The 27677-nt window shown below is 43.9% G+C and overlaps 1 protein-coding gene across 5 annotated transcripts in view; it reads left to right on the top strand.

Moving 5' to 3' along the window:
* Positions 1-27677, top strand: part of fer (fer (fps/fes related) tyrosine kinase) — a 64413-nt gene extending 36736 nt beyond the window's left edge. For 4 of the 5 annotated variants that reach the window (XM_015943271.3, XM_015943268.3, XM_015943269.3 and 1 more), the window contains exons 10-20: positions 3481-3679; positions 4257-4355; positions 7416-7625; positions 8980-9102; positions 11220-11276; positions 11378-11496; positions 21138-21232; positions 21306-21429; positions 26415-26569; positions 26743-26865; positions 27003-27677. In XM_015943271.3, coding sequence (XP_015798757.3) covers positions 3481-3679; positions 4257-4355; positions 7416-7625; positions 8980-9102; positions 11220-11276; positions 11378-11496; positions 21138-21232; positions 21306-21429; positions 26415-26569; positions 26743-26865; positions 27003-27139 — 1441 coding nt within the window. In that variant the 3' untranslated portion in view covers positions 27140-27677. The remainder of the gene's footprint in view (positions 1-3480; positions 3680-4256; positions 4356-7415; positions 7626-8979; positions 9103-11219; positions 11277-11377; positions 11497-21137; positions 21233-21305; positions 21430-26414; positions 26570-26742; positions 26866-27002) is intronic. The other variant, XM_015943273.3, reaches the window with a different exon arrangement.

The following is a 27677-nucleotide window of genomic DNA, read 5'->3' as shown; positions in this document are numbered from 1 at the left end:
AGCTCAGGAGTTGGAGCGGGTTTTCCAGTAATCGGAAGGTTGAAGGATTGATCCAATCTCTGACCAGAGGCGTCCCAGGGCAGCTGTGGCTACATTGTAGCTCATTCCCATTAGTGTGTGACTGTGTATGTGAATGGCTGAAAGACTGATTGTGTTACGCGCCTTGGAGGGTTGTTGAACCTTCCTACAAAGGTGCAGTACAAATACAGGCCATTTACCATTTCAATATTACTGACAATGTTTATTAAATTCATTAAAAATTTATTCTCTTGGATGATCATGGGGTCATGGGAAATCAGGTTTAGTCATTTTATTGTTTCTAAATTAAATTTTAATTAAAACAATAACAATGAACATACAGGATGAGATCATTTGTTTTTTTTACTGAAGAAATGGGGAGAAAATTGCCCAAAACTTTTGTGGTGTACAACAGCGCCACCTATTGGACCAATTTCTAAAAAAATTCTGTGATTGTAGGTGACACTATTACGGGTAAGAACTGTAACTTTCTGTATAGAATATATATTTTTCATGAGTAAAAGGGCGAAAAATTGTAAAACCTATAAGCCACGCCTACTTTTAAATCATTTTCAAAATATAGCTTAAGGGTCCGATAATTAACATCTGTGCCAAGTTCTGTGGAAATCCATCAAGCCGTTTCGCTGAAACAAACATTTTGACTCTTTAGCGCCCCCTATTGGTGAATCAAAACAAAATTAAGTAGATGTTACTTACAGCTCATGCTTTGTAAGAGTCCAAAGTCTCATCATCTAAATCTAAAAAGTTGTGGAGATATCATCAATTAGGACATGCGCTAGCTAGCACACTGAATTTGACTGTTAGATAAAAACTGATATTATTATTATTGAACTAATATTAATGTCTTGACTGCTCCTTATTAAAACGCAGCTTCATCCTGTTGATAGATACCAGGCTCCACTAGTTCCTACAGGGAGGATGACCTTGCCTCGGAACCGACCTTTATCAGTAAAACTCCCTTGAGAAAGTCTAGCAATGGCTTTGTTGATTTAGGGTGCACCTGGAGCGTTAGAAGTTTAGACTCCCTTTACAGCTTTCCCACCTGAGAGTCTAAGGAAATGTCAAAGGTGTCTGCGTTAATCTTTGTGTGTGCTTGTGTGCTGAACAAAAACTTTCGGAGGACTCCCGGTCCGATGAGAGTGAACTGAGACCCGTGTTTGGTGTGTTTTTCCTCTCAACTTTGCTAAGTCTAAATTGATTGTTTGTGATTGGTATTGGTGTTGATTGATTGATTGATTGATTACTATAACCCCCTGTGCTTTAAACTTTCCCTAAGGTAATCTTGGATTGATAAAATTACCCAACGGACCATGTGTCATTCAAGCAACTTTAAATATTTCTGTAAAATTCTTCATCACAATTACTTAACTTCATCTATAGATCATATATCCCAAGTTTGAAGCTGATTCGATGAAAAATGACGGATTGGTGATTAAAACCAAGTTTAGCATTTTTTGCGATTTAGCAAAGAATCTAGTTAGGCGGAAATGGGCATGGTCAATACGAACGACATGCAGAATCATCCAAGGATCAAGCACATATAACGTTTTTGACTGTAGGGCCTCTGGTTTGGGAGCTAGTAGCTGAAATGCATTTACCTTCGCAACAGCGACACCTAGTGATTGCTGGTTATAAATTTTCAAATCTGAGTAGCGGTCAGGATTTTCTACCAGACTGCCATGTCAGATTTTTTCTGGCATTTTCTGGCTTCTGCACCCATATGGAATTACCGGAGAAGAATAATGCTGGAAAAATAATGAAAAATCCGTACAAAAACAATAGGGTTTCCTGCCCTTTGGGCTTGGAACCCTAATAAAGTTTTAAGTATTAGGCGTGACATTAAAGCAGAAACTTTGATGCTCCACCTGAGAATAAATCTTTAAGGCCAGCATACCTACTTTTGGCTGTTCAGCACCATGGATAGCATTTGCCAGAGCCTCTCTAATTCAGCACCATGGAAAGAGGCATGCGGAGGAGCAACAGCAGCAGTTGCAAATCAACTCTAACACGCTGTTTGCTACTCTACTTCTGTTGGCACGACAGACACCGATGAACAATTCAGAGCAAGTTTAAGGCAGCATGTTGGTTTGTTTAGGTCGTTTTATGAAATTTTATTTATTCTTCATTTAACCAGGAAGGTCCCACTGAGATTAAAAACCTCATTTTCAAGGGAGTCCTGGCCAAGAGGCAGCAAAAGTTACGGTTACAAATTTTTTTGTAACACAGACATGTTATGTACACCACTCGGTAGTGCTTGGTGGAGCGGAAAAAATGGTCTAATAATCGATGTATTAAGATGCGGACATAAACAATTATGAATCTTTGAAGAAGCACATCATACTCGATTATACCGGCTGCTAGTATTAGGGATGGGTACCGTATTTGGTACTTTTTAAGGCACCGACCGAATTCCGTGGTACCGACCAAGGACCGAATCACGTGAAATGGAACGTTGCCTTGTTTCTGTACCTTTTGCCACATACACACTAGCGTTCGGTATCTGATTTCACAAGATATAGACAGCAGCGCATGCGCAAGAGCGTCACGTCGTCATTCGCTGCCGCTGCAGGTGAGTTGTAAACAGAGTAGGCAGCATGGCAGAAAGAATGTACTCTAAAGTTTGGGTCTACTTCTCTAAATGCGATGGGTGACTGGTTAATGATAACATTGACAAGGTTCTAAGTGAGTTATTAAGATAATGTTAGCTTTATACTTTAGCTTCTGTTGCTAGCAGCTAATAGTGCGTTCACTTTCAACGGGGGCGATGGTGGCACAGAAGTTAAGTGTGCGCCCCGTAATCGGAAAGTTGCAGGTTCGAGCCCCGCTCAGTTTGTCGTTGTGTCCTTGGGCAAGACACCTAGCCCACCTTGAATGGGTGAATGATTGATTGTGTTGTAAAACGCCTTGGGGGTTCCAGGTATCTAGACAGCGCTATATCAAATATAGGCCATTTAGATAGATGACAGACGGACGGACGAATTTTAAGAATTTTGTAGACTTCGGATATCTTTGATCCTACTTTCTTTGAATTGGTATACTTTTAAAATAATGTTTTTTTCCCCTGGTAAATAACTTCCAAAACGTGTGAATTGTCAAAATAGAAAAAAAATTGTGGTAAAATCACAATCATGATTTTGCTAAAACAAAATCGTGATATGATGCAGTCACAAGGAGACTCCAGACAGACTCTTAACTTTAATAAAATAATCTTATAGGATAAAACAGGGTATGATTGTATGTAACCCATAAAGTGAAGAAATCATTGTATGACACTACTAAAATGTATTTTCGTCCTGACTATAACTATAACTAAAACTAAGATGCCCACCTAAAACACTGTCTCTCTTTTGCTCCTTGTATTTTTCTTCCTGTTTCTCTCTCTGTGCCTCTCCCTCTCTCCTTGCAAGGAAGCTTAATAGTTTGATGTCTTTCCCCATCCAGCTGCGTTCTGCTGCTCAGTCAGAAACTCGCCCTTTTGGAGCTTCGTCACACTGTCCAGTCACTTCGCAGCTCTGAGGCCCGTCTCCTTTCCCAGAAATCATTGCTGGATGCGAAGCTGGCCTCCACCGTGGCTGCTGCACCACTGCCTGTTCTCCCAGTCCTTCAGTATGAGGACGACACTCGCTCTATAGGATCAACTGTAAGTGATGTTTAGGACAGGGTATCCGCGGGTCCTTAAAAAGTCTTAAAAAGTTTTAAATGAGCTTTTCCAAATTTAAGGCCCTAAAAATCCTTAAAAATGACAAATTATCCTTAAATACAGTTTCCAAAGGTCTTAAATTACCAAAGACCCAATAATTAAGATTCTTTTATTTCTATAAAATTGTCGTGAATTTCTAGTTGGTGTTCAGCATTTTTTGTGTACGATGTTGGCGTAAGCGGAACCGTACACATTCAGTTGGTTGTGAAAGGGGGCTATTTTTAGATGAGCACATTAGCTGGTTAAGCTAGCGGGAGCTTGCGCCATGGGGAAGTGCAAGTGTAATGGTAACTGGATGGCTAATCCCACGTTCGTGACGTGGTTAGCACCGGTTCCAGGCAATAGCTGGACATTATAGCTTAAATTAAATTTTAAAAATAGCTGAAATTTGGTCAAAGTGGCCTTAAAAAAGGTCTTAAAAAGTCTTAAATTGGGCTCCCTTAAACCTGCTGATACCCTGTAGGAAGAACCATTGCTTGTTCGGATAAACAGTCACTGTTTTTTGTTGTTCCTGCAGGACAAGATGAAGGAAAAAAGCTCTCGCTTTGACACTTTACGTCACTCTCTGGCTGGTATGATGCGGTCTCCAAAAGCCATGCTAGGCTCATCCACCTCGGTGAGTGCTTAAAGAAATCCTTAGTGCTTTCTCTGCCCCTAGAGACAGATGTACTGTCTTAACACACTGGGCCTTTCCACCAGACACATAAGCGTTTTGTAACTTTTGCGAAGCGTAGTACGCAACAATGAGCCGCAGTTGTAGTGGACAGGTTTGTTTCGGACTCAGAAGCATAGTGTGGCATCACTCCGCTATATTTAAGTTTGGAGCATATATTTTTGCAATATACTCCCAGTATGCGTCAGCTTAAAACATCTGGCAAGTATTAGAATTAGAAAGACTTTAATGTGACTGCATGAGAATGCAATGAAATTGGAAGGCACTCAAATGGTGTATTTGGTATAACAGATAAAGTCAACAAATCATGGATAACACTAGACTTGGATTCTCCACAGTTTGCCTACAGGCGTCTCTGGGGAGTTCAGGATGCCACAACTACTTTAGTGAATCTGCTTTTGTGGACAGGGATCACACACTAGGCTTTCATTTCTGTATCCCCTACATAGGCACAGGCATGGCACTGCGCCACGGCTGAAATTCCAGCGCCACGGCCACCTGTCAGTAAAATAATAAGAGCAGTCTGAGTCAAATAGTGAAGGGGTCTAGTAAGATAAGGAGAGAGCAGCAGCATAGGCCTGACACAGGTACACACACACCTGAGGTGAAAAACGTAGATTTCACGTTTAGGGATGTTATTAACCACGCTCTAGAATGAAAAATGTCCCTATTATTTGTTTTCTTATTACCATCAGATCCTCTTTTTGAATTCAGTTTAAAAGTCAGAGCAACAATCATCGCATTGTGTTAAATGCATTTGTGATCAAACAGGTGGCAACCCCTTGATTAAAAATTAATCAAGCAAAGTTTCAGCTCGCAAGCCCTTTGCAACTGCGCGTAAAGCATTCCCAGACTTCATTAAAAATGTGGGCACTGCCCTCTAGACTTACTGCTCAGGACTGAGCCCAGTGGGAAAGTGCTGCGCAAAGAGAAATCTTCTCCACACTATCCTGGTGCTGGACCACACTTGTCAGTCGCCCGAGGGTTGCTTTTACGGATGTGTATTGGTGAAATTCTGGCAATACGATGCGTATCATGATACAGGGGAGACAATACGGTGTATGGTAAATGGCGTATATTTTATACAGTGCCTTTGTGAGTCCTGGAACTCTACAAGGTGCTTTACAACACAGTCATTCACACACATGCAGTATATCACGATATTTTGTGATACATATCCGCTTCCGGGTCGGTAATAAGATGGTGCCTGTGCTTGGCTTAGCTGTGGTCACCGGCCACTTTATCAAACTTTTCTCCACTAACCTCCTCTTTTACCGCCTTGCTCCTGTCTGCGATCCTCCTCGGTAGTGTCCCGGCTACCATCTCCTATGAACGCCAGACTCTTTTGTCCTTCTGTTTGTCCACGATTACCCAAGATGCACCGAGGATTTACCTCCCTGTTTGTTTACGTGAGCGGCACACTGGCCCAAAGCCAAACGCTGATTCCTACCCAAACACCTCAAGCGATGTTTATCCGATCCCGGGAAAACGTAGGAGGGAAAGGGGTAAATGAGCAGGAATCCAGGTGAGAATAAGACTTCTGGCAGGTTGAGATTAGATTAGATTAGATTAGATATCCTTTATTGTCATTAAATGATTGCACATTCAACGAAATTTCCTAGAGCTCCACATTAGGCATCCACTAAAAATACTAAGAAAAATAGCTAAAACAAGTACAATATGCACCATGCAATAAAAAACTAAAACATTACAAAATACAATAAATAATATCAATAGGGTTGATTTTTCTGTCCATTCAGGGTTCTAATAGCCCAGGGAAAGAAACTCTTCCTCAGTCTGTCGGTCCTGCAGCTGAGGGATCTGAACCTTTTCCCAGATGGCAGCATGGCAAAAAGGTAGTGGTTTGGGTGGTAAATGTCCCTGGAGATGGTCCTTGCTCTAGTGAGACACCTCTGCAGGGCGATAGTGTCCAAGGAGGGAAGGGTGCATCCAATCACCTTTTCCGCCGCTCTAATGACCCTCTGGTATCTGTTTTTATCAGCTACTGTGCACCCCGCGTACCACACAGGGATAGCGTAAGTCATCACGCTCTCAATGACTGCTCGATAAAAAGACACCAAGAGGTTGGTCTGCAGCCTATTCCACTTCAGGACTCTCAAGAAGTGCAGCCGCTGTTGTGCTTTTTTGACCAAGGCAGTGGTATTGATTGTCCATGACAGATCCTCAGAGATGTAAATCCCGAGAAACTTAAAGGAGGGAACTCTCTCCACCTCAGCTCCTTTAATGCAGAGAGGGCGGGGGGCATCCTTACTCCTTCGGAAGTCAATAGCCATTTATAATAAACCTCAATAAAGTCAAAGAGTTTATTAAAGTTATTGCTTAAATTATTATCGTGAACTTGAAGTGTCCTTCTTCTGGGACGGAACAGCAGCAGATAAAGGATCGTATTCTTTAGACATCAGGGCTCCTCTTTAATCTGTGGAACTAAAAGTTACAGTCTGACCCAGCTGGGAAAATGTGACCTTTGTCACAAATTAGAGGACCTTCATGATGCTACACAATGTTTTTCAGCCATTTTAAAGAACATTAAAGATGCCCTTTAAAACGCAGCTGAAAACTCACCTGTTCAGGCTGGCCTTGGTGGGACCTCCTGCTGAATCTTCCTCACTAGTTTCTCTTTATGCCGCTGTTTCTACCAATTCTGCCTTTCTCAGTATCATGTGATTACCCTTTTGTTATTTATGGTCATGTTCACAATCGCTCAGTTTTTCTGCACTGGCGCTTAAGGCTGCAAATGCTGTCGTTAAACCAAGAAGTAGGGTTCACTGCAGGAGCGGAACATTTCCTCCTGGTGTCTGCCATTTCTGTGTCTTTAAGGAGCCAATGATTACCTTTTCCTTTTTTAGACTTGTTTTTGTATCTTTTGTTGTTTTATGAAGCACCTTGTGAGACCACCAGAACCGTAAAGTAGAGCTGAGTCTAGCCCTCCAATGAATGTGTAGTAGATATGGGCTATATGTGATGGCTGTATCTTCCTCCCAGCAGCAGTTCTTTGAGGTGATTCCTACATCAGAGCGCCCCCTGGCAGAGCAGGAGTGGTACCATGGAGCAATCCCCCGCACTGAGGCTCAGGAGTTACTACGGCAACAGGGAGACTTCCTGGTCAGGGAGAGTCACGGAAAACCAGGAGAGTATGTCCTATCGGTGTTTTCTGATGAGCAGAGACGGCACTTTATCATCCAGTACGCTGATGTATGTATACATACACGCCACACACACACACTGCAAAAGAGGGCATTTATAGGTATTTTTCTATGCTTGAGTGTATATATGAAAACAGTATATGCACAAAATATGTATATGTGCATCAATGTTGATAGGTAATTAGATTTATCCCATATTACCTTAAAGGACGACACACCCGGAGAGAGAGAGTAAATTGATTATTTGTAATGTCCATGTGGGCGAATCAACATGCGAGAAGCTGGGCCCAGACATCCAGTCCCTAGTCTGCTCTAGCCTCAGCCTTCTGCTCTTACCAGCTCTGCCTACCCTCCACCAAGATGTTTGGTAATTAAATGTTAAGTAATATTTAATCTCCATAACCCTGGAACCTGAAATAAACACTCGACAACAAAGGAAGACATTTTACCCTGAGTCCCCAAAATATGGAGAGTTAACGCAGAGAAACCTCCTCCGAGGCTTCCCCACGTCACTCCCCTGTGCTCCCAGTTCGTCAGGGGCTTTATTCACAATGGATGGAGGAGAAGGCGAGCCTTCTCAGGTTACAGAGGTACAGAGGTTGCTTACAATCAACATCCTTGCTCAACCTTTCATGAACAGCCACAGTAGTTGGCAAACACAGAGATTCATGATGTGTTAATAACACAAAATAGGCATCTTTTAGGCCTCAAAAAGGAACAATTATAAAAAATACCCAACAAATGTTATAAAAAATAGATTCTCAGATGCTAATCTATACTGAAATATTGGATTCTATATAAATCTGCACTGGTTCCCAAACTGTGAAAGGAACAAGAAAATTACAGCGCTGCCTTATGAGCGCTAGCGCACACACACACACACACACACACGCGCACACGCACAGATGCTTACAAAACACAGTCGGGTGGTTCCACTTAAGGAGGTTGAGTCACTGTGATTTACTATCGTGATTTTTCGGTAAAACAAGGTTGATTTCATATTTCCTCATCAGGTTGACGCAGTGATAATTTACTCCTGCTGTATTGTTGTGTGTTGTTTTTCTCTTTCTGCTGGTCTAGAATCAAACTCTTGTTCATCATTGACTGTTTATTTTTGTGGACCCCCCCCCCCCTTCCTTTTGTTTCTTCCTTTTTCGTTCACCTCTGTCTCCGTGTCCGGTCGGACTTACAAAGCATCCAAATAACAATAAAGTTTTAAGTATCAGGCGTGACATTAAAGCAGAAGCTTTGATGCTCCACCTGAGAGTAAATCTGTAAGGCTTGTCACCAGCATTCAGACATCATTTCTGTTTGCTTCACAGCCAGACAGGACACGGGGAAAAAATAAGGAGCTCGAGTCATTGACAGTCTATAACCCCCCTTCCCTCCCTCCTGTTCAACAGAGTCAATACCGCTTTGAGGGGACCGGCTTCTCGACCATCCCTCAGCTCATAGAGCACCACTTCTCTACTCAACAGGTTATCACCAAGAAGTCTGGAGTTGTACTTCTCAAGCCTGTTATTAAGGTAACCAGCTGTGCACCTACACATATGCCCATATTCCTTAATAACAGTTACAGCTGTTATAAAAAATCTGCAAAAAAGCTAGGCTTTGAATGCAAATACGGCTTTTCCACAAAACATTAAATTGAGGGATCTGCTGCTGTCGGGGTGGATGACTCCCCTGATGGCGTTTCCTTAACTTAGCTTGTCTGGCTCATCTGAGCTCAGCCCAGTGTGGTCCATTTTTATCTTATTTCCTTGTGTGTGTGTGTGTTTGTGTGTGTGTGTGTGTGTGTGTGTGTGTGTGTGTGTGTGTGTGTGTGTGTGTGTGTGTCAGACGATGAGTGTAATGGGGATATAATTGTCATATTGCCTCTATATTATGGGAAGGGAGGGAATGTGAGCATGCGGGGTCATTTTAATTTGTAAAGCGCTTTGATTTGCATTTATTGGATGAACTGTGATTTATAAATAGTGAGATTTGGAATTGTTTTCCTCTTGCATTTTTTTCTCGCTTTTCAATTAGATATTTTGTCAGTTATTTTTACTGTTTTACTGTTAGTTTTTCACTTTGACATGCCTCCATTCAGCAATTTAATCAGTGTTAGCCATTTTAAAGTGCTTAAAGGGACTATATAAGGAGTCTGACATTTGTATGCTTGAGATTGCCCCCTCAGGCCAAACATGTAACTGCAGCTTAAATAGTAAGCTCGTGCATGAGGCGCACGTGCTGTACATGCACACTCCTGAACAAAAACAACAGCTGAGTCAGTCCTTTACTGGTGCAATTCACAGGTTTAGACTGCTCTACACATTTATAATGAATTAGGCAAACAATGTACTCTGATGTAGGCACGCTAGAGAAGCAGTCTCTGCGGGGGTGGGGGCTCCTCCGTGAGAGCGGGGGTGAGGGGGTTGCACACGTTCCGCTGCTGTTTCTCACCAGTTATCAGCTGATAGAGAGCTCTAGTTCCGTTGCGCCGTTCGTGTCAGCGGACACGATCAGGGAGGGGAGGGGGGCGGGGCATGATGCTTAGCCTGGCGGCCTGCCAGGTTTATAAAGAGCTGGGGGAAGCCCTGCTCTGCTGAGTCTTTTGAGGATGTAGTTGTCTCCCACTGATTCCCAACAACTTAAAAGAGTCCACCATTGTCACTGGGCTGTTGGATATTGTGAGGGGAGGCAACACTATGGGGAGCTTTCTGAAATCCACAACCATCTCCAGTCTTAAAGGTGTTAAGCTCAAGTAGGGCCGTGTGATCTGACGTCTTAGGATCGTTAAGGAGTTACTAAAATTAGGACTACGGAAAGAAAAATAGACAAGAAGCATGAGAAATAAAGGGTTTACCGGAGAATAGGAAGGGTAGAGGGGAGGAAACGGCATTTTAGAGTTACCTCCAATAGGGGATAGCTCTGATATACCAATAAACATTTCATCATATAATCACACACAGATGGGTTACAACATCAGTCCACAAGAGGAGGGTGGGAGGAGCTGGGATCATCTTGTGCGCTCTTTCTCCTCTGCTGTCATGGGTTAAGAGAGACGTGAGTCCTTGGTGGCTCCATGAAATCCATCCTGCGTGCAAGTAGTGGAATTTCCGCCAGATTTTCCAGCTTGCAATTCACAATGAGCAACGTCTGAGTGCATAAAGCATGGAGGTAACCTTCCCTGAGCTCCGGAAATCTTCCAATTGGCCTCAACAGCTCCACAATTTTCTTAAATACCAGATAACCATCTGCTCCAATTAGCAGAAAAATGGAAATCATGAATCCAAAAACAAACAGCTGTTCAGCATCCTCCATGGAAAGCAGGGAAAGACACATAATACTCCACTCCTTCCAGGAATCCAAAATATGTCCAACTGGGTGCATTCCTTCTAGACACGGGGGAGTTCTCTTCACTGTTCTTAAAGTAGAATTAATTTTGTCAATTGATTAGTGACCAGCTAACGAGATCCATGGTTTTGTAAAATTTAAACATTTTCTGAAAGAATGCAAAGACTTTCTCTGAGACATGGACAGGGCATAGAGCCTTGGGAAGGTAAGGAAGGAGGAGTAAAGGCATCTGATCACTCCAAGGAGCAGAAAATAAATACTTGGTAGTGGTAGACTGGTAGTAACTGAGGCTGTTTCTCTGCAGGACAAGAAATGGATCCTGAACCATGAGGATGTGGTGCTAGGCGAGTTGCTGGGAAAGGTGACCTAACTTCCTTTCATTTTCCTGGCATTTGTTAAGGTTTTATTTAAAAAAACAAAAAAGGTTTTGTCCCATCATACCCCTCACCCATCTGTCACTAGGGTAACTTCGGTGAAGTTTTCAAAGGAACACTGCTGCGTGATAAAATGCTGGTTGCGGTCAAAACTTGTAAGGAAGATTTACCTCCAGAGCTGAAGATCCGTTTCCTATCTGAAGCCAGGTAAACAACAATTTCTTGATATCTATTTATTAATTCTACTGCAGCAACACTAGGGCCCTGTGAATTAGTAATGCATGGTATAACCGGCATACAGTTATACCATGCATTACTGAAGTTGACTGGCAGCCAATGAAGCTGGAGGAGAAGCGGGGTGATGTGGGTGTGTTTGGAGGACTTGGTCAGAAGCCGAGCACAGGCGTTCTGAACCACCTGTAGGCGGTTCAGGGAGGTTCTGCTCAGACACGTGAAAAGAGAGTTACAGTAGTCTAAGCGTGAGGAGATGAAGGTGTGGAGAACTATCTCAAGTTCAGAGCGGGACAGAACGGGACTCAACCTAGCAATGTTCCTGAGATGGAAGAAGGAAGAGCCAACAAGAGAACTGACATGAGAATCCAGGGTGAGAGCTGGGTCAAAGGTCACACCAAGATTTCTGATAGAAGGTTCGGTGTGAGAAGCAAGCTGACCAAGAGAGTCTCTGACTTTGGGAACCAGCTTGTCTGGGACACAGATGAGGATCTCAGTCTTATCTTCATTCAGCTGAAGAAAGCTCCCACCATCCAGGTTTTGATGCGTCCGGGAAACCAAAGTCTTGGGTTCCAGGGGGAGTATGGTTGCAAAGCTGAAACTTAAAGGGATTGACGGAAGGGCACCACCAGGAGTGGAGCCTGCGGCTTAATTTGACTCAACACGGGAAACCTCACCCGACCTGGACACGGGATAGCTCTTTCTCGATTCTGTGGGTGGTGGTGCATGGCCGTTCTTAGTTGGTGGAGCGATTAGTCTGGTTAATTCCGATAACGAACAAGACTCCGGCATGCTAACTAGTTACGCGGCCCCGTGAGGTCGGCGTCCAACTTCTTAGAGGGACAAGTGGCGTTCAGCCACACGACCTACCCAGTCTCTCAGCCTCTCCAGTAGCAGGTGATGGTCAACAGTGTCAAAGGCTGCAGTCAGGTCCAGCAGGACCAGAACAGAACCCTGCATCACTGTGAGTCAGAAGGTCATTAGAGACCCTAAGAATGCCAACCGGATGCCGGATGCCAAACGGCTGAACAAGCTGATTAGAAAGGCTGGGTCTGTCCTGGGTGTCAGACTTGAGAACCTGGAGGAGGTGTCTGAGAGGAGAATGCTACAAAAGCTTCTCTCTATCAAGGACAACCCCTCCCACCCCATGCACGCCCACATGATGGACCATCGAAGCAAACGCAGCAAAAGACTCATTGCCCCGAGATGCAGAACTGACCGCCACAGGAAATCCTTCGTACCGGTGGCAATAGGATTGTTTAACTCTTCCTCACCCTGTAGGTGATTCTCCTAATACTGTTACCTAGGTTACTCTGTGCCCTCACCGACTGTGCAATATTACCCAAGAGTTTTGATTGTAAATATGTTTTTATCCCCCTTCATATCATACGCTGCTACAAACCCTTATTCTTTTACACAATACTTTAATCACTTTTGTGAATCGCCTGCACTGATGGTTTAATTACTTATTCACAAGGATGCAGTCATGTATTTATTTGTTGACATATGCGATTGTTTGTTTTGCACTATCCTACAGGGTACTACTGTAGATCATTTTTTTACTGTATATATTGTATATCATATTTCTATTTCACCTGTTCCTTTGTCTCTCCTACTGCTTTGAGCATGTACATGACACAAGAATTTCCCTCGGGATAAATAAAGTTGTTCTTATTCTTATTATTCTTATTCTTAAGAAGAGCTGTTTCAGTAGAATGAGCTCTACGAAAACCTGACTGGAAGCTATCATAGATGTTATGTTCATCAAGAGCAGCTGTGAGTTGTTTAGCCACAACCTTTTCCAAGATCTTGGAGATGAACGAAAGTTTAGAGATGGGTCTGAAGCTCCAAATATGAGAGCTGGTGCATTTCCACTGGGATTTGCAAATGTCAAGCCAATCATCTTTAGATATCAACAGCCCTCACGCTCCCATTTCCTCCTAAGATAATCTGTACTGTGGAGTTTTTTTTTTTTTGACAATAAGCCTATATAAATTATAGAATTCACCCCCGTATTTGGTTTGCTTTGATAAGACAAAGAATTTTAGTATTGGGTCATTAACTCATTCGCTGCCATTCGTCTCCTGATCGGTAAAGCCCTTCGCTGCCAGCATTTCTCACCGTTTTTACTGTTTTTTTTAAGAGTCACAGAATGTTGTGTGCTAGGATGATGTCGATGCCAAAACAAAGCGGAGACTCACCTCTTACATCAGGAAGAATCCGCACGTTTCGAGCATTATTCGTTCTTCCATAATCCGTTGTTGAATTGTGTTCGGCAGAAGCTTTTCCGGTTCACGCCTCACTTTTTTTACAGCAGCGGCCCAAAACGATCTCCTAACACATGGATTTTCTGCTTCCTGATCATGTGACGTGTGACATTGTTACGCCCTCTTCTAGGCTAGGCGATCCAGAAAAGGTAGCACAAAGAAAACAGATCTACCCTCTAAGAAACAACAAAAGTAAGGCGTAGCTTCAATTTGGAGAAAGGATTTATTAACCAAAAGTGCCCCTCTACAAAAGGTAGAAGGCAATCACAAACACAAACAGGTTCTCAACTAGGATCTTAACTAAAGGAGGTTGCTCTAAAACACAACGTAGTTTAATCTATGAATTAGTGAGTAGCACGTGAGGAGGTCCTAGCGACCAGTCTGGGAGTCCGACTTGACAGTGATCTGCTTCTGGAAAAACAAATCAGTGCCGTCACCAAAGCCAGTTTTTATCACTTAAGGAGGATCGCCAAGGTTAAGCTTTGCTCTCAAGTCATGACTTTGAGACGGTGATTCACGCGTTTATTACATCACGCCTTGACTATTGCAACGCACTGTACCTTGGTCTTCCTCAGTCTCACCTCTCCCATCTTCAAATGGTGCAAAATGCAGCAGCACGCCTATTGACGGGTTTGAGAAAGAGGGAGCACATTACCTCAATTTTAGCTTCACTGCACTGGCTGCCTGTGGATTTTAGGGTCCAGTACAAGGTTCTTTTATTGGCTTTTAAAGCTGTACATGGCCTTGCTCCGCAGTATCTGTGTGAACTTTTAGTTGCTCACTCCCCGTCTCGGTCACTGAGGTCAGCCGACCAGTTTCTCCTGGAGGTGCTGAGAACAAAGAGAAAGCTCAGGGGTGACAGAGCTTTCTCAGTAGCAGCTCCAAGGTTGTGGAATGCACTCCCAATCCAGATTAGGATGGTTTCGTCACTGCCGGGTTTTAAATCACTTTTAAAGACTCATCTGTTCTCAGTTGCTTTTAATTCAGTTTGAGAATGCATCTGTTTTTAGTAGCTTTTATGTCAGTTTGATGTTTGTTTTTATCATGTTTTGACTTTGTGATGAATTTTTTATCTTATTTTTAGAATTTTTAGGGAACTTCTGTTCTTTTTGGCTTGTTAAGCACTTTGGTCAGCTTTTATGCTGTTGTAAAGTGCTTTATAAATAAAGTTGACTTGACTTGACTTAACTAACAACACAGAGAGACACTTAAAGAGCTTTAACGCTCACTTTAGCTTATTAACGCTAATTCAAAGGGAATTTAACCCGTGTCCAGTTTCATAAGGACAAAAAAGGCTCCCTGCTACAAATGGAGAGCACCAGACAGCATCTGACACCCTCCCCGAATGGGTGACAACCACCAGTCTTTAAGGGCCCCTCATCCAGCGCTGATTTGCTTCAGCCGGGCCGGTTAGGATCCACGGCGTGTCACTCTCCATGGCGCTGAAGAACGCTGAGCATGGCTGGATCACAGCTCTCCAGGGTGCTGGTCCTTATTTAGGAAGAAATAGAAACCTGAAGAGACCATGGGGCAGCAGGACTTCCTCAGGATGGGACAGCCAGACCCAGGGCTCGTAACAGACGTATGCGGATGATGATCGGCTTTAGAGCTGAGATGTTTGTTCTCATGGTGCGGGGGCACGTTCCGACGCCCACACAGTAAAAACATGCAAACGACTTTAGTCGTCATTGGCAGTGAACGGTTGGATTTAAAATGACGATTTTTGTTGTCAATGGCAGTGAATGAGTTAAGATCTGCTTCCATTCTTATTTGTTCAAAACGATTCCGCACCTGGAGTAATCAATACAGTTCTGTTCTATCCAGGTCATAGTCATCTTTCAACTTCTCAAAGCTTTTAAATTGTCCCTTCGCTGTGGTGGGGCAATGGTGGCACAGGAGTTAAGTGCTCGCCTTATAATTGGAAGGTTGCAGGTTCGAGCCCTGCTCAGTTTGTCGCTGTCGTTGTGTCCTTGGGCAACACACTTAACCCTCCTTGCCTGCTGGTGGTGGTCAGAAGGACCGGTGGCGCTAGTGCTTGGCAGCCTTGCCTCTGTCAGTGCGCCCCAGACCAGCTGTGACTACGTCATAGCTCATCCCCACCAGGGTGTGAATGTGTGTGTGAATGGGTGAATTACTGATTGTGTTGCAAAGTGTCTTGGGGGGTTCCAGGACTCTAGAAGGCGCTATATCAAATACAGGCCATTTACCATTGAGTAGTATCTTGTTATTCCTTTCAAAATCATGACTTAAATCCCTTATCTATTGTGTTAGACTTAAATTCTGGGTCATGAGCACACCATTGGATTATCTGTATTAATTCAACCAGAATTAATAGTTCAGTATCATTCCATCTAGCTTGGAAAGATGGGTTTACATATGTTAATTAGGGGTCTACTCTGAGATGCGTAAAAATAATCCTTAAAATATGGTAATGACATCCCCCTTGATCTTTGGGAAGGTTTTAAGCCTTACTTTGTTTTTTTCACCTTGCCAAATAAATCTGGTAATAATCCTGTTGAGTTCGGAAAATTGTTTTGGAGTAATTTCCATAGGGAGTGCCTGAAATAAATAGTTATTGTGGGAGAAGATTCATTCTCACAGACTCAATTATATGACTGAGACTAAGGAAAGAAATAGAATTCCATCTATGTATGTCTTCATTTATTTTTGTTGAGAGAGGGCCATAGTTATTCCCTGCCAATTTCTGAATCATTTTTGGAAAATTTATTCCTAGATATTTTAATGAATTTTTGATTCCATTTAATATGAAAATAATCTCTAAGTTGCTTTGTGGGTTGATAATAATAGTCAAAGTTTGTGTTTTTTGTGTATTTAATTTATATCCTGAGTAGTTACCAAATTTTTCTAGGATGGTCATTCATTTGGGGAAGGAGGATTACTCTAATAGACCAAGACATCATCTGTGTATCCGGGGTCGGGTTGCAGGGATAGTAGCCTAAGCAAGGAGGCCCAGACTTCCGTCTCCCCAGCCTTTTAGGCCAGCTCCTCCAGGATAATCCCAAGGTGTTCCATGGCCAGCCAAGAGACATACTCCTTCCAGCGTGTCCTGGGTCTTCTTTTAGGCCTTCTCTTGGTTGGACGTGCCTGGAAAACCTCTTATCTAGCTAGGTGTCCAGGAGGCATCCTAGTTAGATGCCCAAGCCACCAAAACTTGCTCCTCTCGATGTGGAGGAGCAGCAGGTCTACTCTAAGCCCCTCGCAGATAACCAAGCTACTCACCCTATCTTTAAGTGAGAGCCCAGCCACCCTGCAGAGAAAACTCATTTCGGCCGCTTGTATCCGTGATCTCATTCTTTCAGTCGCTACCCAAAGCTCATGACCATAGGTGAGGGTTTGGAACATAAATTGACCAGTAAATCGTGAGCTTTGCCTCTTGGCTCAACTCTCTCCTCACCATGTCAGATTGTTATAATGCCCGCATCACTGCAGATGCAGCACCAATACACCTGTTGATCTTGCGCTCCATCTTTTCCTTTCTCCTGAACTAGACCCTAAGGTACCTGAACTCCTCCACTTAGGGCAGGACCTCATCCCTGACCCGGAAAAGGCATTCTACCCTTTTCTGACTCATGACCATTGCCATCAATTTAGAGGAGCCGATTCTTGTCCTGGTTTCTTCACACTCGGCTGCAAACCGCTCCAGTGAGAGCCGAAGACCACAATCTGATGAAGCCAACAGGACCACATAATTTGCAAAAAGCAAAGACCCGATCCTCAGGTCACCAAAACAAATCCCCTTAACACCTTGGTTGCGCCTAGAAATCCTGTCAATTAAAGTTATGAATAGAATCGGTGAGAAAGGGCAGCCTTGGCGGAGTCCAACTCTCACCGAAAACTAGCCTGACTTACTGCCGGCAATGGGGACCAAGCTCCGACACTGGTCATATAGGGATCTAGCAGCTCATATCAGAGAGCCTGGTACCCCATACTCTCGAAGTACTCCCCACAGAGCCTCCCGATGGACACGGGCGAATGTCTTCTCCAAAATATACAAAAGTTGGGCAAACTCTCACGCACCCTTCAGGATCCCCCAAGAGTATAGAGCTAGAGCCAATGTTTCACGGCCAGGACGAAACCTCTTGAATCCGAGGTTCAATAATCCAAAAGACCCTCCTCTTCAGAACCCCTGAATAGACCTTACCAGGGAGGCTCAGGAGTCTGATCACCTGTAGTTGGAACACACCCTGCCATCCCCCTTTTTAAATAGGTTGACCACCACCCTGGTCTGCCAATCCAGTGGAACTGCCCCTAATGCCCACGCTATATTGCAGAGCCACGTCAGCCAAAACAACCCTACAACATCCAGATCCTTAAGGAATTCTAGGTGGATTTCACCCCCCCCCCCCCAGCCTTTCCACTGAGGAGCTGTTTGACCACCTCAGCACCAGATTTTGGAGAGGCCAACCCAAAGTCCACGGACTCTGCTTCCTCACTGAAAGACATGTCAGTGGGATTGATGAGGTCTTCGGAGTACTCTTCCCACCGATCCACGATGTCCCAAATAGAGGTCAGCAGCACACCATCCCCAATATAAACAGTGTTGGTAGCACACTGCTTTCCCCTCTTGAGGGGCCAGATGGACCAGAATCTCCTTAAAGCCGAATGGAAGTCTTGCTCTATGATCTCACCAAACTAGTCCCACGCCTGGGATTTTGCCTCTGTGACCACCCAAGCCACATTCTGCTTGGCCTGCCGGTAAGTCCCAAAGGCCAAAAAGACCCGATGGGGCACTTTGTTCAGTTGGACGGCATCCCTAACTATCTGTGTCCATCAGCGGGTTCGGGGATTGTCACTACGACAGGCAACGATGACCCTGCGACCTCAGCTCCGGTCAGCCGCCTCGACAATGGAAGCATAGAACATGGCCCGCTTAAACTCAATCAATCAATCAATCAAAGCTTTATTTATAAAGCGCCTTCCGCAACCCTGTCAGGAAGCCCAAGGCGCTGAACATGGTGCAGTAGAAGTACAAATATAGTGAATAAATCAAAAATAAAAGCAATTCAGAAATAAAAGCAATTCAAATTGCAAAATACAAATTACAAAAAAAGGTGAAACATTCTAGTACAGGACAGATGGGTAAAACAAGGGATAAAGTGAACCAATAAAAACTGTGAAAGAAATTCAACGTAAAAGAGGGCCGAATCAAACATGTTCAGGAAACGCCAAGCGGAGAAGGTGTGCTTTTAGGCGACTCTTAAAGGCTGGCAGAGATGGGGACAGCCTAACTGAGGGTGGCAACTGGTTCCAGAGAAACGGTGCTAGGACTGAGAAAGCCCGGTCCCCACGAGTACGACACCTAGACCGAGGGACAGCGAGCAGGCCTTGGTCAGAGGAGCGCAGAGCGCGTGATGGGGAATGTTTGTTCAGGAGTGTGGCTAGATAGGGGGGAGCACCACCCTGGAAGAAATTGTAAACAAAGATGAGGATTTTGAATTGTGCACGATAGCAAACCGGAAGCCAGTGCAGGGAGGCGAGAACTGGACTGATGTGGTCCCGTTTCCTGGTCCCAGTCAGGAACCTTGCTGCGCTGTTCTGCACAACCTGTAGGCGACGCAGTGATGACTGACACAACCCTGCATAGAGAGAGTTGCAGTAATCCAGCCTAGAAATAACAAAGGCATGCAGTACCCGCTCCAGGTGGGCTCTCGACAGCATGGGCTTGATATTTGCAAGGCGTTTCAGGTGAAAGAATGTCAATGTCCCTCAGCCAGATGTGCTGGCCTGAGTATTTCTGAAACTACTGATCTTCTGGGATTTTCATGCACAACCATCTCTAGGGTTTACATAGAATGATCCGAAATAGGGTAAAGTGGCAGCGTGAGCTGCAGTTCTGTGGGTGAAAATGTCTTGTTGATGCCATAGGTCAAAATAGACTGGCCAGACTGGTTCGAGCTGATAGAAAGGCAACAGTAACTCAAATAACCACTCATTACAACCAGGGTTTGCAGAAGAGCATCTCTGAACGCACAAAATGTCAAACCTTGAGGCAGATGGGTTACAGCAGCAGAAGACCACACCAGGTGCCACTCCTATCAGCTAAGAACTGGAAATGGAGGCTACAATTTGCACAGTCTCACCAAAATTGGACAATAGAAGTTTGAAAAATAAGCATTTGACAAATCTGTGGCAACTGCCTGATGCTATCATGTCAATATGGACCAAAATCTCTGAGGAATGTTTCCAGTAACTTGTTGAATTTATTCCTGATTAAGGCAGTTCTGAAGGCTAAAGGGGGTCCAACCTAGCCTAGTGAACTAGACCAAATTCTTTGCTTTGCAAAGAATGGTCTAGGCATGCTCCATTGGAACCTCAGCAGCTCCTACCAGAACACTGGCTAGCCAATCACAGCTCTCTAGAGGGGTTTCAAACACATAAAGAGCTGTAATTGGTCCATAATGGTGGGCCAATCATAGTGCTCTATCTGCTTAGGGAACAAATCACAGAGCTTTATCCGCTTTGTGGGCCAATCAGGGCACTCTATATGCCTGGTGGATGGGATGATGCAACAGAGTGAAACAAGAGTATGTCACATTCATTGTCCAGTCGAATGCAGAGATCATTTGAAAGACAACGGTAGAACCCGCCCCACAACCGAGAGCCGTCAATGGAGTGTGGCCAGACTAAATAATACATTTATGTAGTCTGGCTTGACAGGCTAGGTCCAACCCTATACCAGCAAGAATTAGTGGGTGTATGTGCAGGTGGTGCTGCGCCACAGCTAAAAAATCCAGATCCCTTATGAGGTCTACCCTCCTTCCTTATGTCTACTATTACCTCTTTGGATTTGCCTGCATTGATAGTGACATTGACCGCATTTACATGCAGCTAATAACCCATTGAAGACTCAGTTATTTGCAATAACCGGTTACGCAACGCAATGTAAACACCAGCAGAAACCCAGTTATGCTCATAATCTGGTTTGTAAAAACCGGGTTATTACCCCTGGGGTATCACTTTTCTAACTCGAGTATGAGGTCGTGTAAATGTGCATCGGGATAACCCTTTCAAAAGGTGTGCTTTGCGCATGTTGTATTCGCAAGGAATCTTGGTCTTTTGAGTGAAATGAAGGCAACTGCACTTCTTTGGTTTCTTGAAGACATTTCGCTTCTCATCTGAGGAGCTTAGTCAATTCTGACTGGAAGCGAAACATCTTCAAGAAGCCAAAAAAGTCCAGTTGCCTTCATTTGAACTCTTTAGGATAGCCAGGTCTATCAAAACCTTTATTAGCCATCTGCTCATTTAAAGTGTGTACAGAGGTAGCCTGTCAGATGGCAGGTTGATGCGATTGGCTACTATATTTAGCTATTTTTTTGTGCTTGGCTGTAGGATCTTGAAGCAGTACGACCATCCCAACATTGTAAAGCTGATTGGTGTTTGTACACAGCGGCAGCCCATCTACATAGTCATGGAACTAATTCCAGGTGGGTAAAGCTTATTTTCACCTTAGAACTCTTTGGTCATTTTTAATATGTTTTTATGACTGGAACCGGCCAGGTGGAGACTTCTTGTCATTCCTGAGAAAGAAGAAGGAGGACCTGAAGATGAAGCAGCTTCTTCGCTTTGCAGTGGATGCTGCTGCAGGGATGGCATACCTTGAGAGTAAAAACTGCATTCACAGGTAACTCAGGTTCATAGATGTCACATGTAGTCCAAGATGGACACATTTATGTAATTAGTACACATTTTTGTCCGAAACTATTTACAAAGGATAGAGTAACAAGCCAGTTACCCTTGAGGTAAAAAATAAACTAGTAGAGCAGGGCTTCTCATAGGAAGACAAGATGGTGCCTACTGCTGTGGCTTGTTGTTTGTGCTTTTTGTAATTTTGTCATTGTTTTTGAGCCACTCAGTGGCTGATTCCTGTCCCACCCTCACCTATGATCAATCTACTCTTTTGGATCTCCGGCAGAGGCTTGAGTCTCTCCAGTTTCATTATGTCTCATTCAAACGATTGTTTGGGCAACTGTTTGATGGAGTTCCAGCCTTCCTCCACTCCTCCGCTTGCAGCCTAGCGGGGCGTTGGTGGAAGCGTCGGCGACGCGGCAGGCGTGGTGGCGCTCATGTCCAGCTTCGAGCTTTCCAGATGTGCCGGTCCAGTGGTGACTTCTCAGTTTCGGGTCTGGTTCCCTGATGATTCCTTGGACCATAGCATCCAGGTTGTTCACGGGCAGAATGCTGATACTGTCAGCTGGGGTACTAAAAGGTGGCGTCGGATTGGCGGGGTGAATTGGAGGAATGTCACCTACCCTGTGAGGTCCGGTGAGGAGCGATCTCGTCCTTATTTGCCTTCAACTTCCTCGTCATCTCTCAGGATTGCTCTACTAACATTCGCTCACTGGTGAATAAAACTGTTTTTAAAGGAATTTTTCATCGATAATACTTCATGTACACAGACTCTGCTCCGGCGATCCTCCACGCAGTTTCCGTTGCGGTCCCTGCCGCCTGTTCGGATTGCTCTACTGAATGTCCACTCTATTAGAAATAAAACAGCTATTCTAAAGGACTTCTACGTTAACAAGGAAGTGAGCTTGTTCTGCATGACTGAAACGTGGGTCCTGCGTGGTGAGTCGGCTTCTCTGGTTGAACTCTGTCCTCCTGACTGTAACATTATCAATGAGCCAAGACCCTCTGGCCGTGCGGGGGGCTTATTATCCCTGTATTGTTCCAGTCTCCCACTAAAACCACTTGCTAGGCCACTGACTCAACCAGCTTTGAGGTTTCATTTTTTGAGCTGGGGTTTTCTCCTCCCATACTCATTGTACTTTGCCACAGGCCACCAAAATACAACATTGTTTTTTATAAATGAACTCTCAGATCTTTTAGCTGATTTACTCCCTAAATATGACCAGGGAATTATCCTGGGTGATTTAAATATCCACATTTGCTGTCCTCGGAAGCCATTGGTGAAGGATTTTGTTGACATCTTGGACTCATTTGGATTACAACAACTGGTAAATGTCCCCACACACACCGGCTCTCACACCATAGATTTGGTTTTATCTTTTAGACTAGATGTGATTGACCGGTCTGTGGACTCTGTGGCATTTTCTGACCATGCTGTGATTTTATTCAACATCTCACACCTTCTCCCTCCAGCCCAGAGACAGGCTACTCGTTACTCTAGGTGCCTATCTCTAAATATGACCTCAAATGTTCTGTCTCTCCTGGATATTGGTCCTCTCACTCTACCCCATTCAGTTTCCTGCATGGATGTAGATGGCGTTTTGCATTTGTTCAACGAGACCCGCTCTGCTGCCCTGGATGCTGTTGCCCCCCTTAGACTTAGGCGAAAAAAGACCATCTCTGACCCCTGGTTAAATAACTACACTCGTAGTCTCAGGCGGCAGTGCAGGGTTGTTGGAGCGGAGGTGGAAAAAGGACACACTGTTGTACTCTTGACAACTCCTAGTTGATGCTCTTTTCTGCTACCAGAGAGCTGTGAGATCTGCTCGAAACACCTATTTTTCTAACATCATCTCACAACACCATGGAGACCAGTCGAAACTGTATAGCACAATTAATTCTGTACTATCTTTAACTGAGTCTGTTGGCCATACTCCCACTGCTGAGTTATGCACTGACTTACAGAACTTTTTTAAATAAGATCTGTGATATCAGACTCAGCCTCCAGCATCTAGGGCAAATTGTCCATGTAGATCCACCAAGTCCACCTAATTTCTCGGACTCTACTCCGGTTGAACTTCCTGCCTTGGTGAAGTTAATCAGCTCCATGAAGCCAGCTGGCTCTCCGGTGGACTGCCTCCCGCGCAGATTGATACATGATTCAGTGTTTACACTGAGCCCAGCTCTGTTGAACATTTTTAATACTAGTCTCAGTACTGGAGTTTTTCCTACGGTTTTAAAAAATGCGGTTATACAGCCGATATTGAAGAAACCAGGTTGGATCACTCCATTTACGATAATTTCCGTCCCATCTCGAAAGTCCCATTTCTTTCAAAGGTTTTGGAGAAAATTGTTCACATGTAAATCTATGCTCACATGGTCAGAAACTCATTGATTGATGTGTTTCAGTCTGCTTTCAGACCTCATCATAGTACTGAATCAGCCCTGATCAGGGTGCTAAATGATATCCTGGTGGCATCAGACTCTGGGTCTAAGGTATTGCTGCTCTTGCTAGACCTTTTAGCAGCTTTTGATACTGTGGACCACCATATTCTGCTGGACCATCTTGAGTCTTGGGTTGGAGTAAAGGGGGTTGCACCCCTACTTATCCAACAGATCTATTACTGTTCAGATTGGCGATTGCTCCTCCTCCTCTCTCCCGCTGCAATGGGGTGTACCGCAGGGCTCTGTTCTGGGGCTTGTTCTTTTTCCTATATATCTCCTTCCACTGGGCAAAATTTTAAATCGGTACAGTCTTAATTATCACATCTATGCTGACGATTGTCAAATTTACATAGCACTAAAAAATGGAAATGTGGACTCTCGTCTTGCAGACATAAAGGGCTGGCTAGCGGCCAATTTCCACAGGCTGAATTATTTAAAGACTGTCTTTGATACCCGCAATCCTTCCGGCTCTCATTCCACTTTTGATGGTTTAAACTCAAAGCAGGGGGTAAAAATGGATGCCAGCCTCTCAATGACTCCTCAGATTAACTCACTGGTGAGGTCTTGTTTTTATCAGTTACGCCGCCTATCTCATTTAAGACCGATCTTAAAGAGGAAACACTTGGAATCAGTCATCCATGCATTCGTCACCTCTCGTTTGGACTACGCTAATGCACTAATAGTTGGAACTCCTGTCTCTGCCCTGAACTGGTTGCAGGTTTTCCAAAATGCCGCCGCTAGGTTTTTAACAAACACAAGTCGACATAGCCAAATTGCACCAGTCCTGGAACGTCTTCACTGGCCACCCATCACATTTCGTGTGCGTTTTAAGATCTTGATGTTTGTTTTTAAAGCCCTACACGACCTAGCTCCTCCTTATCTGTCCGACCTGCTGACTCCCAGTGTACCTACTCGTATGTTGAGGTCAGCTGACCGTCTACTGCTTTGCACTCCCGGGATGGCCTACAAATCACGAGGTGAACGTGTGTTTGTCCACGCTGCCCCCATGCTCTGGACCTCACTGCCCATTACAGTTAGGCTGGCATCCTCTCTGCCTGTTTTTAAATGTCATTTAAAAACCTACTTTTATGACTTGGCTTTTAGACAGTGATTCATGTTATGGTATTATGATTTTATAGTTTTTGTTGTTGTGTTTTATCTTCTTATTACTTTTTTGTTTTAATTGATCCTGCCTGTTATGCAGTTTGGTCAGCTCTCACGCTGTGCTATAGAAATAAAGTTGGTATGGTAGGGTATGGTCTGCAGAAAGGCAAAGCTGAGCATCAGCATAACATACCTAATATCACCTACACCCATCCTGTTTTTCTGTCTTGCTTCACTCATTAAAAAGGTGATCAACAGTACAAATGAAAGGTCAAGCAAGAGGTCTCACACATTATAAATGTGGGTCAAAAGTGAGTCCTTGTTGATTTCCTTCTTGCTTGTGGTTGCCTCTTCATCTGAAAGAGCCAAGATGTAAGCAGGACTTTCCACAAGGGCTTCAACTTGTGTTTTAACGTGGAAGACACACTTTTAGCAGATCCTTATGAGACCTCACCTGGAGTCGGTCATACATGCTTTTATTATGTCAAGACTAGGTTACAGTAATTTCACTCTGCTTGCTGTAAACAAGTCTGCAGTTGACCGTTCAGAAGGCGACAGCTAGATTTCTCACTAATTCAAACAGACATTCTCACATTACATCCATAACCTGGCACCCTCACATCTCATAGAGCTTATCACCCTAAAAACCATCTTGTGCACTCAGATAAGCTGACCACCTACTTCTGGATGCCCTGTTACAAGGCATGCGGTGAATAAGCTTTTGGTTATGCCGGCCCAATGCTTAGGAATGACCTCCCCCTAGTGGTGAGACAGCCCACCTCACTTCAACTTTTAAGTCCCATCTTAAGACACATTTTTATAGTCTAGCTTTTGGAGGTTGTTAGTGGCTAACTCAGGCATCTTAGTTCTGCCTTCGTTAGATCACTTTGTTTGACGTCTGGGATTATTCTGTGTGTTTTTAAATCTCTCACTTCTATTCTACCGGTACTGTTTGGTTTGTTTAAAGTGTTTGACTGCTTTTTACAGTTTTAATTATATCTTTGTTCTGTACTTTATGTGCTCTTTGTGCAGCACTTATGTCCGCTGACGTGCTATCTTATAAGTAAGCTTGACTTGACTCATCTCTATAGCACTTTCTGCACAACTCTGTCGAACAAAGTTAAAATAAAAAGCATAGAAAAACACCAAAAATGCACCAACAATAAGACACACCACAACTTAAAATAAACTTGTATAAAACATTGAAAAACATACAAAAAAAACACGTTACAACCTAAAACAAAAATGAGTATGTAAGTGGTTAACGAGTGGATGTCCTGGAGTCAAGTCGTGTTTCATGCAAGCGAGTTGAGAAGAGTTTAAAAAGCCCTGAGCGGGGTGGCCTGCCTAACATGGACAGCCAGCTGATTCCACAGGCTAGGAGCAGCTACAACAGCTCATTTTAGTCATCTTAACCTGTGTGTTCCTCAGGGACCTGGCAGCGAGGAACTGTCTGGTGGGAGACAACAACGTTTTAAAGATCAGTGACTTTGGTATGAGTCGGCAAGAAGATGACGGCGTTTATTCTTCATCTGGGCTCAAACAGATCCCCATTAAATGGACTGCACCTGAGGCTCTGAACTATGGTAACCCTTGCCCCTCCCTTACTTAATCATTCACCTGTCATGAATCTTAAACTATCCCACACCTGTCTTTCATCAGTCACACAACCTTTGATTTTTTTACTGTAATGATGAACAGGTTTTGAATTTGACGTGGCCGTCTATTGTGTCTTCTGCTCTCTGATGGTCTGCCAAAGGTCGTTACAGCTCAGAGAGCGATGTTTGGAGTTATGGTGTCCTGCTATGGGAGACCTTCAGTTTGGGGGTGTGTCCTTATCCAGGGATGACCAATCAACAGGCCAGAGAACAGGTGGAGAAAGGTAAACATGAGTCTTAAGAGTTTGTGTAAATTGTAGAGGTGATGGTGACCACGGTGTAAAGCACATTGAATTCCCTTTGTGTAGGAAAGGTGCTATATAAATGAAGCCGTCTTGTCTTGTCATGGGAATGTTTTCAGGTTACAGAATGACATGTCCTCAGCGTTGTCCTGATGAGGTGTACAAAGTGATGCAACGCTGCTGGCAGTACAACCCAGAGGAACGGCCCAAATTTTTAGAGCTTCAGCGAGATCTCTCTGCCATCAAGAAGAAATGAAAGCTCATCACTCCTTCTACTGCCTCACTTCCAGTCTGTTTGGATTGGGTAGAGATTAAATCAGAAATACAGCAAGTGGTGTCACACGTGGAGTCATTTTTTCCATCACACCTGCTGCAGCTTCGGGTCAGGTGACGCACAAGTGTGAAAGTGGATGCTAGTGGATGCTAAACTGGAAGGCACCAAAGGCTGCAAACACTACATTTGTAAAAAATTAAACACTAGTGATACACAGAAAAAATGGAACTGGTCAACAAAAGCTGCTTTTTATTATTTTTTAACTTTTTTTCTGTTGGTTCACACAAATGTTTGGATGTGGTCAAATGCGCAGATTACATGAAGCCTTGCCGCTTGGGCTCTGTTTTCACCGAGGGCCACAAAGCTTTTTGATGTTTATTTTATGTTTCGTGGTCTTCTACGTTAATTTATTTTTGAAAATTGTTTGACTTGAAAATGTTGTCCAGCAGCTGTCAGTCAAATCAGACCACACCCATTTTGTGGTAGTTATTCGTGACTAATAAAGTTCAGTTTGAACCAA

This window comes from Nothobranchius furzeri, chromosome 6, assembly GCF_043380555.1.
Source record: "Nothobranchius furzeri strain GRZ-AD chromosome 6, NfurGRZ-RIMD1, whole genome shotgun sequence".
In the NCBI taxonomy this organism is placed as follows: Eukaryota; Metazoa; Chordata; class Actinopteri; order Cyprinodontiformes; family Nothobranchiidae; genus Nothobranchius; species Nothobranchius furzeri.
This window is presented reverse-complemented; position numbering and strand designations above follow the sequence as displayed.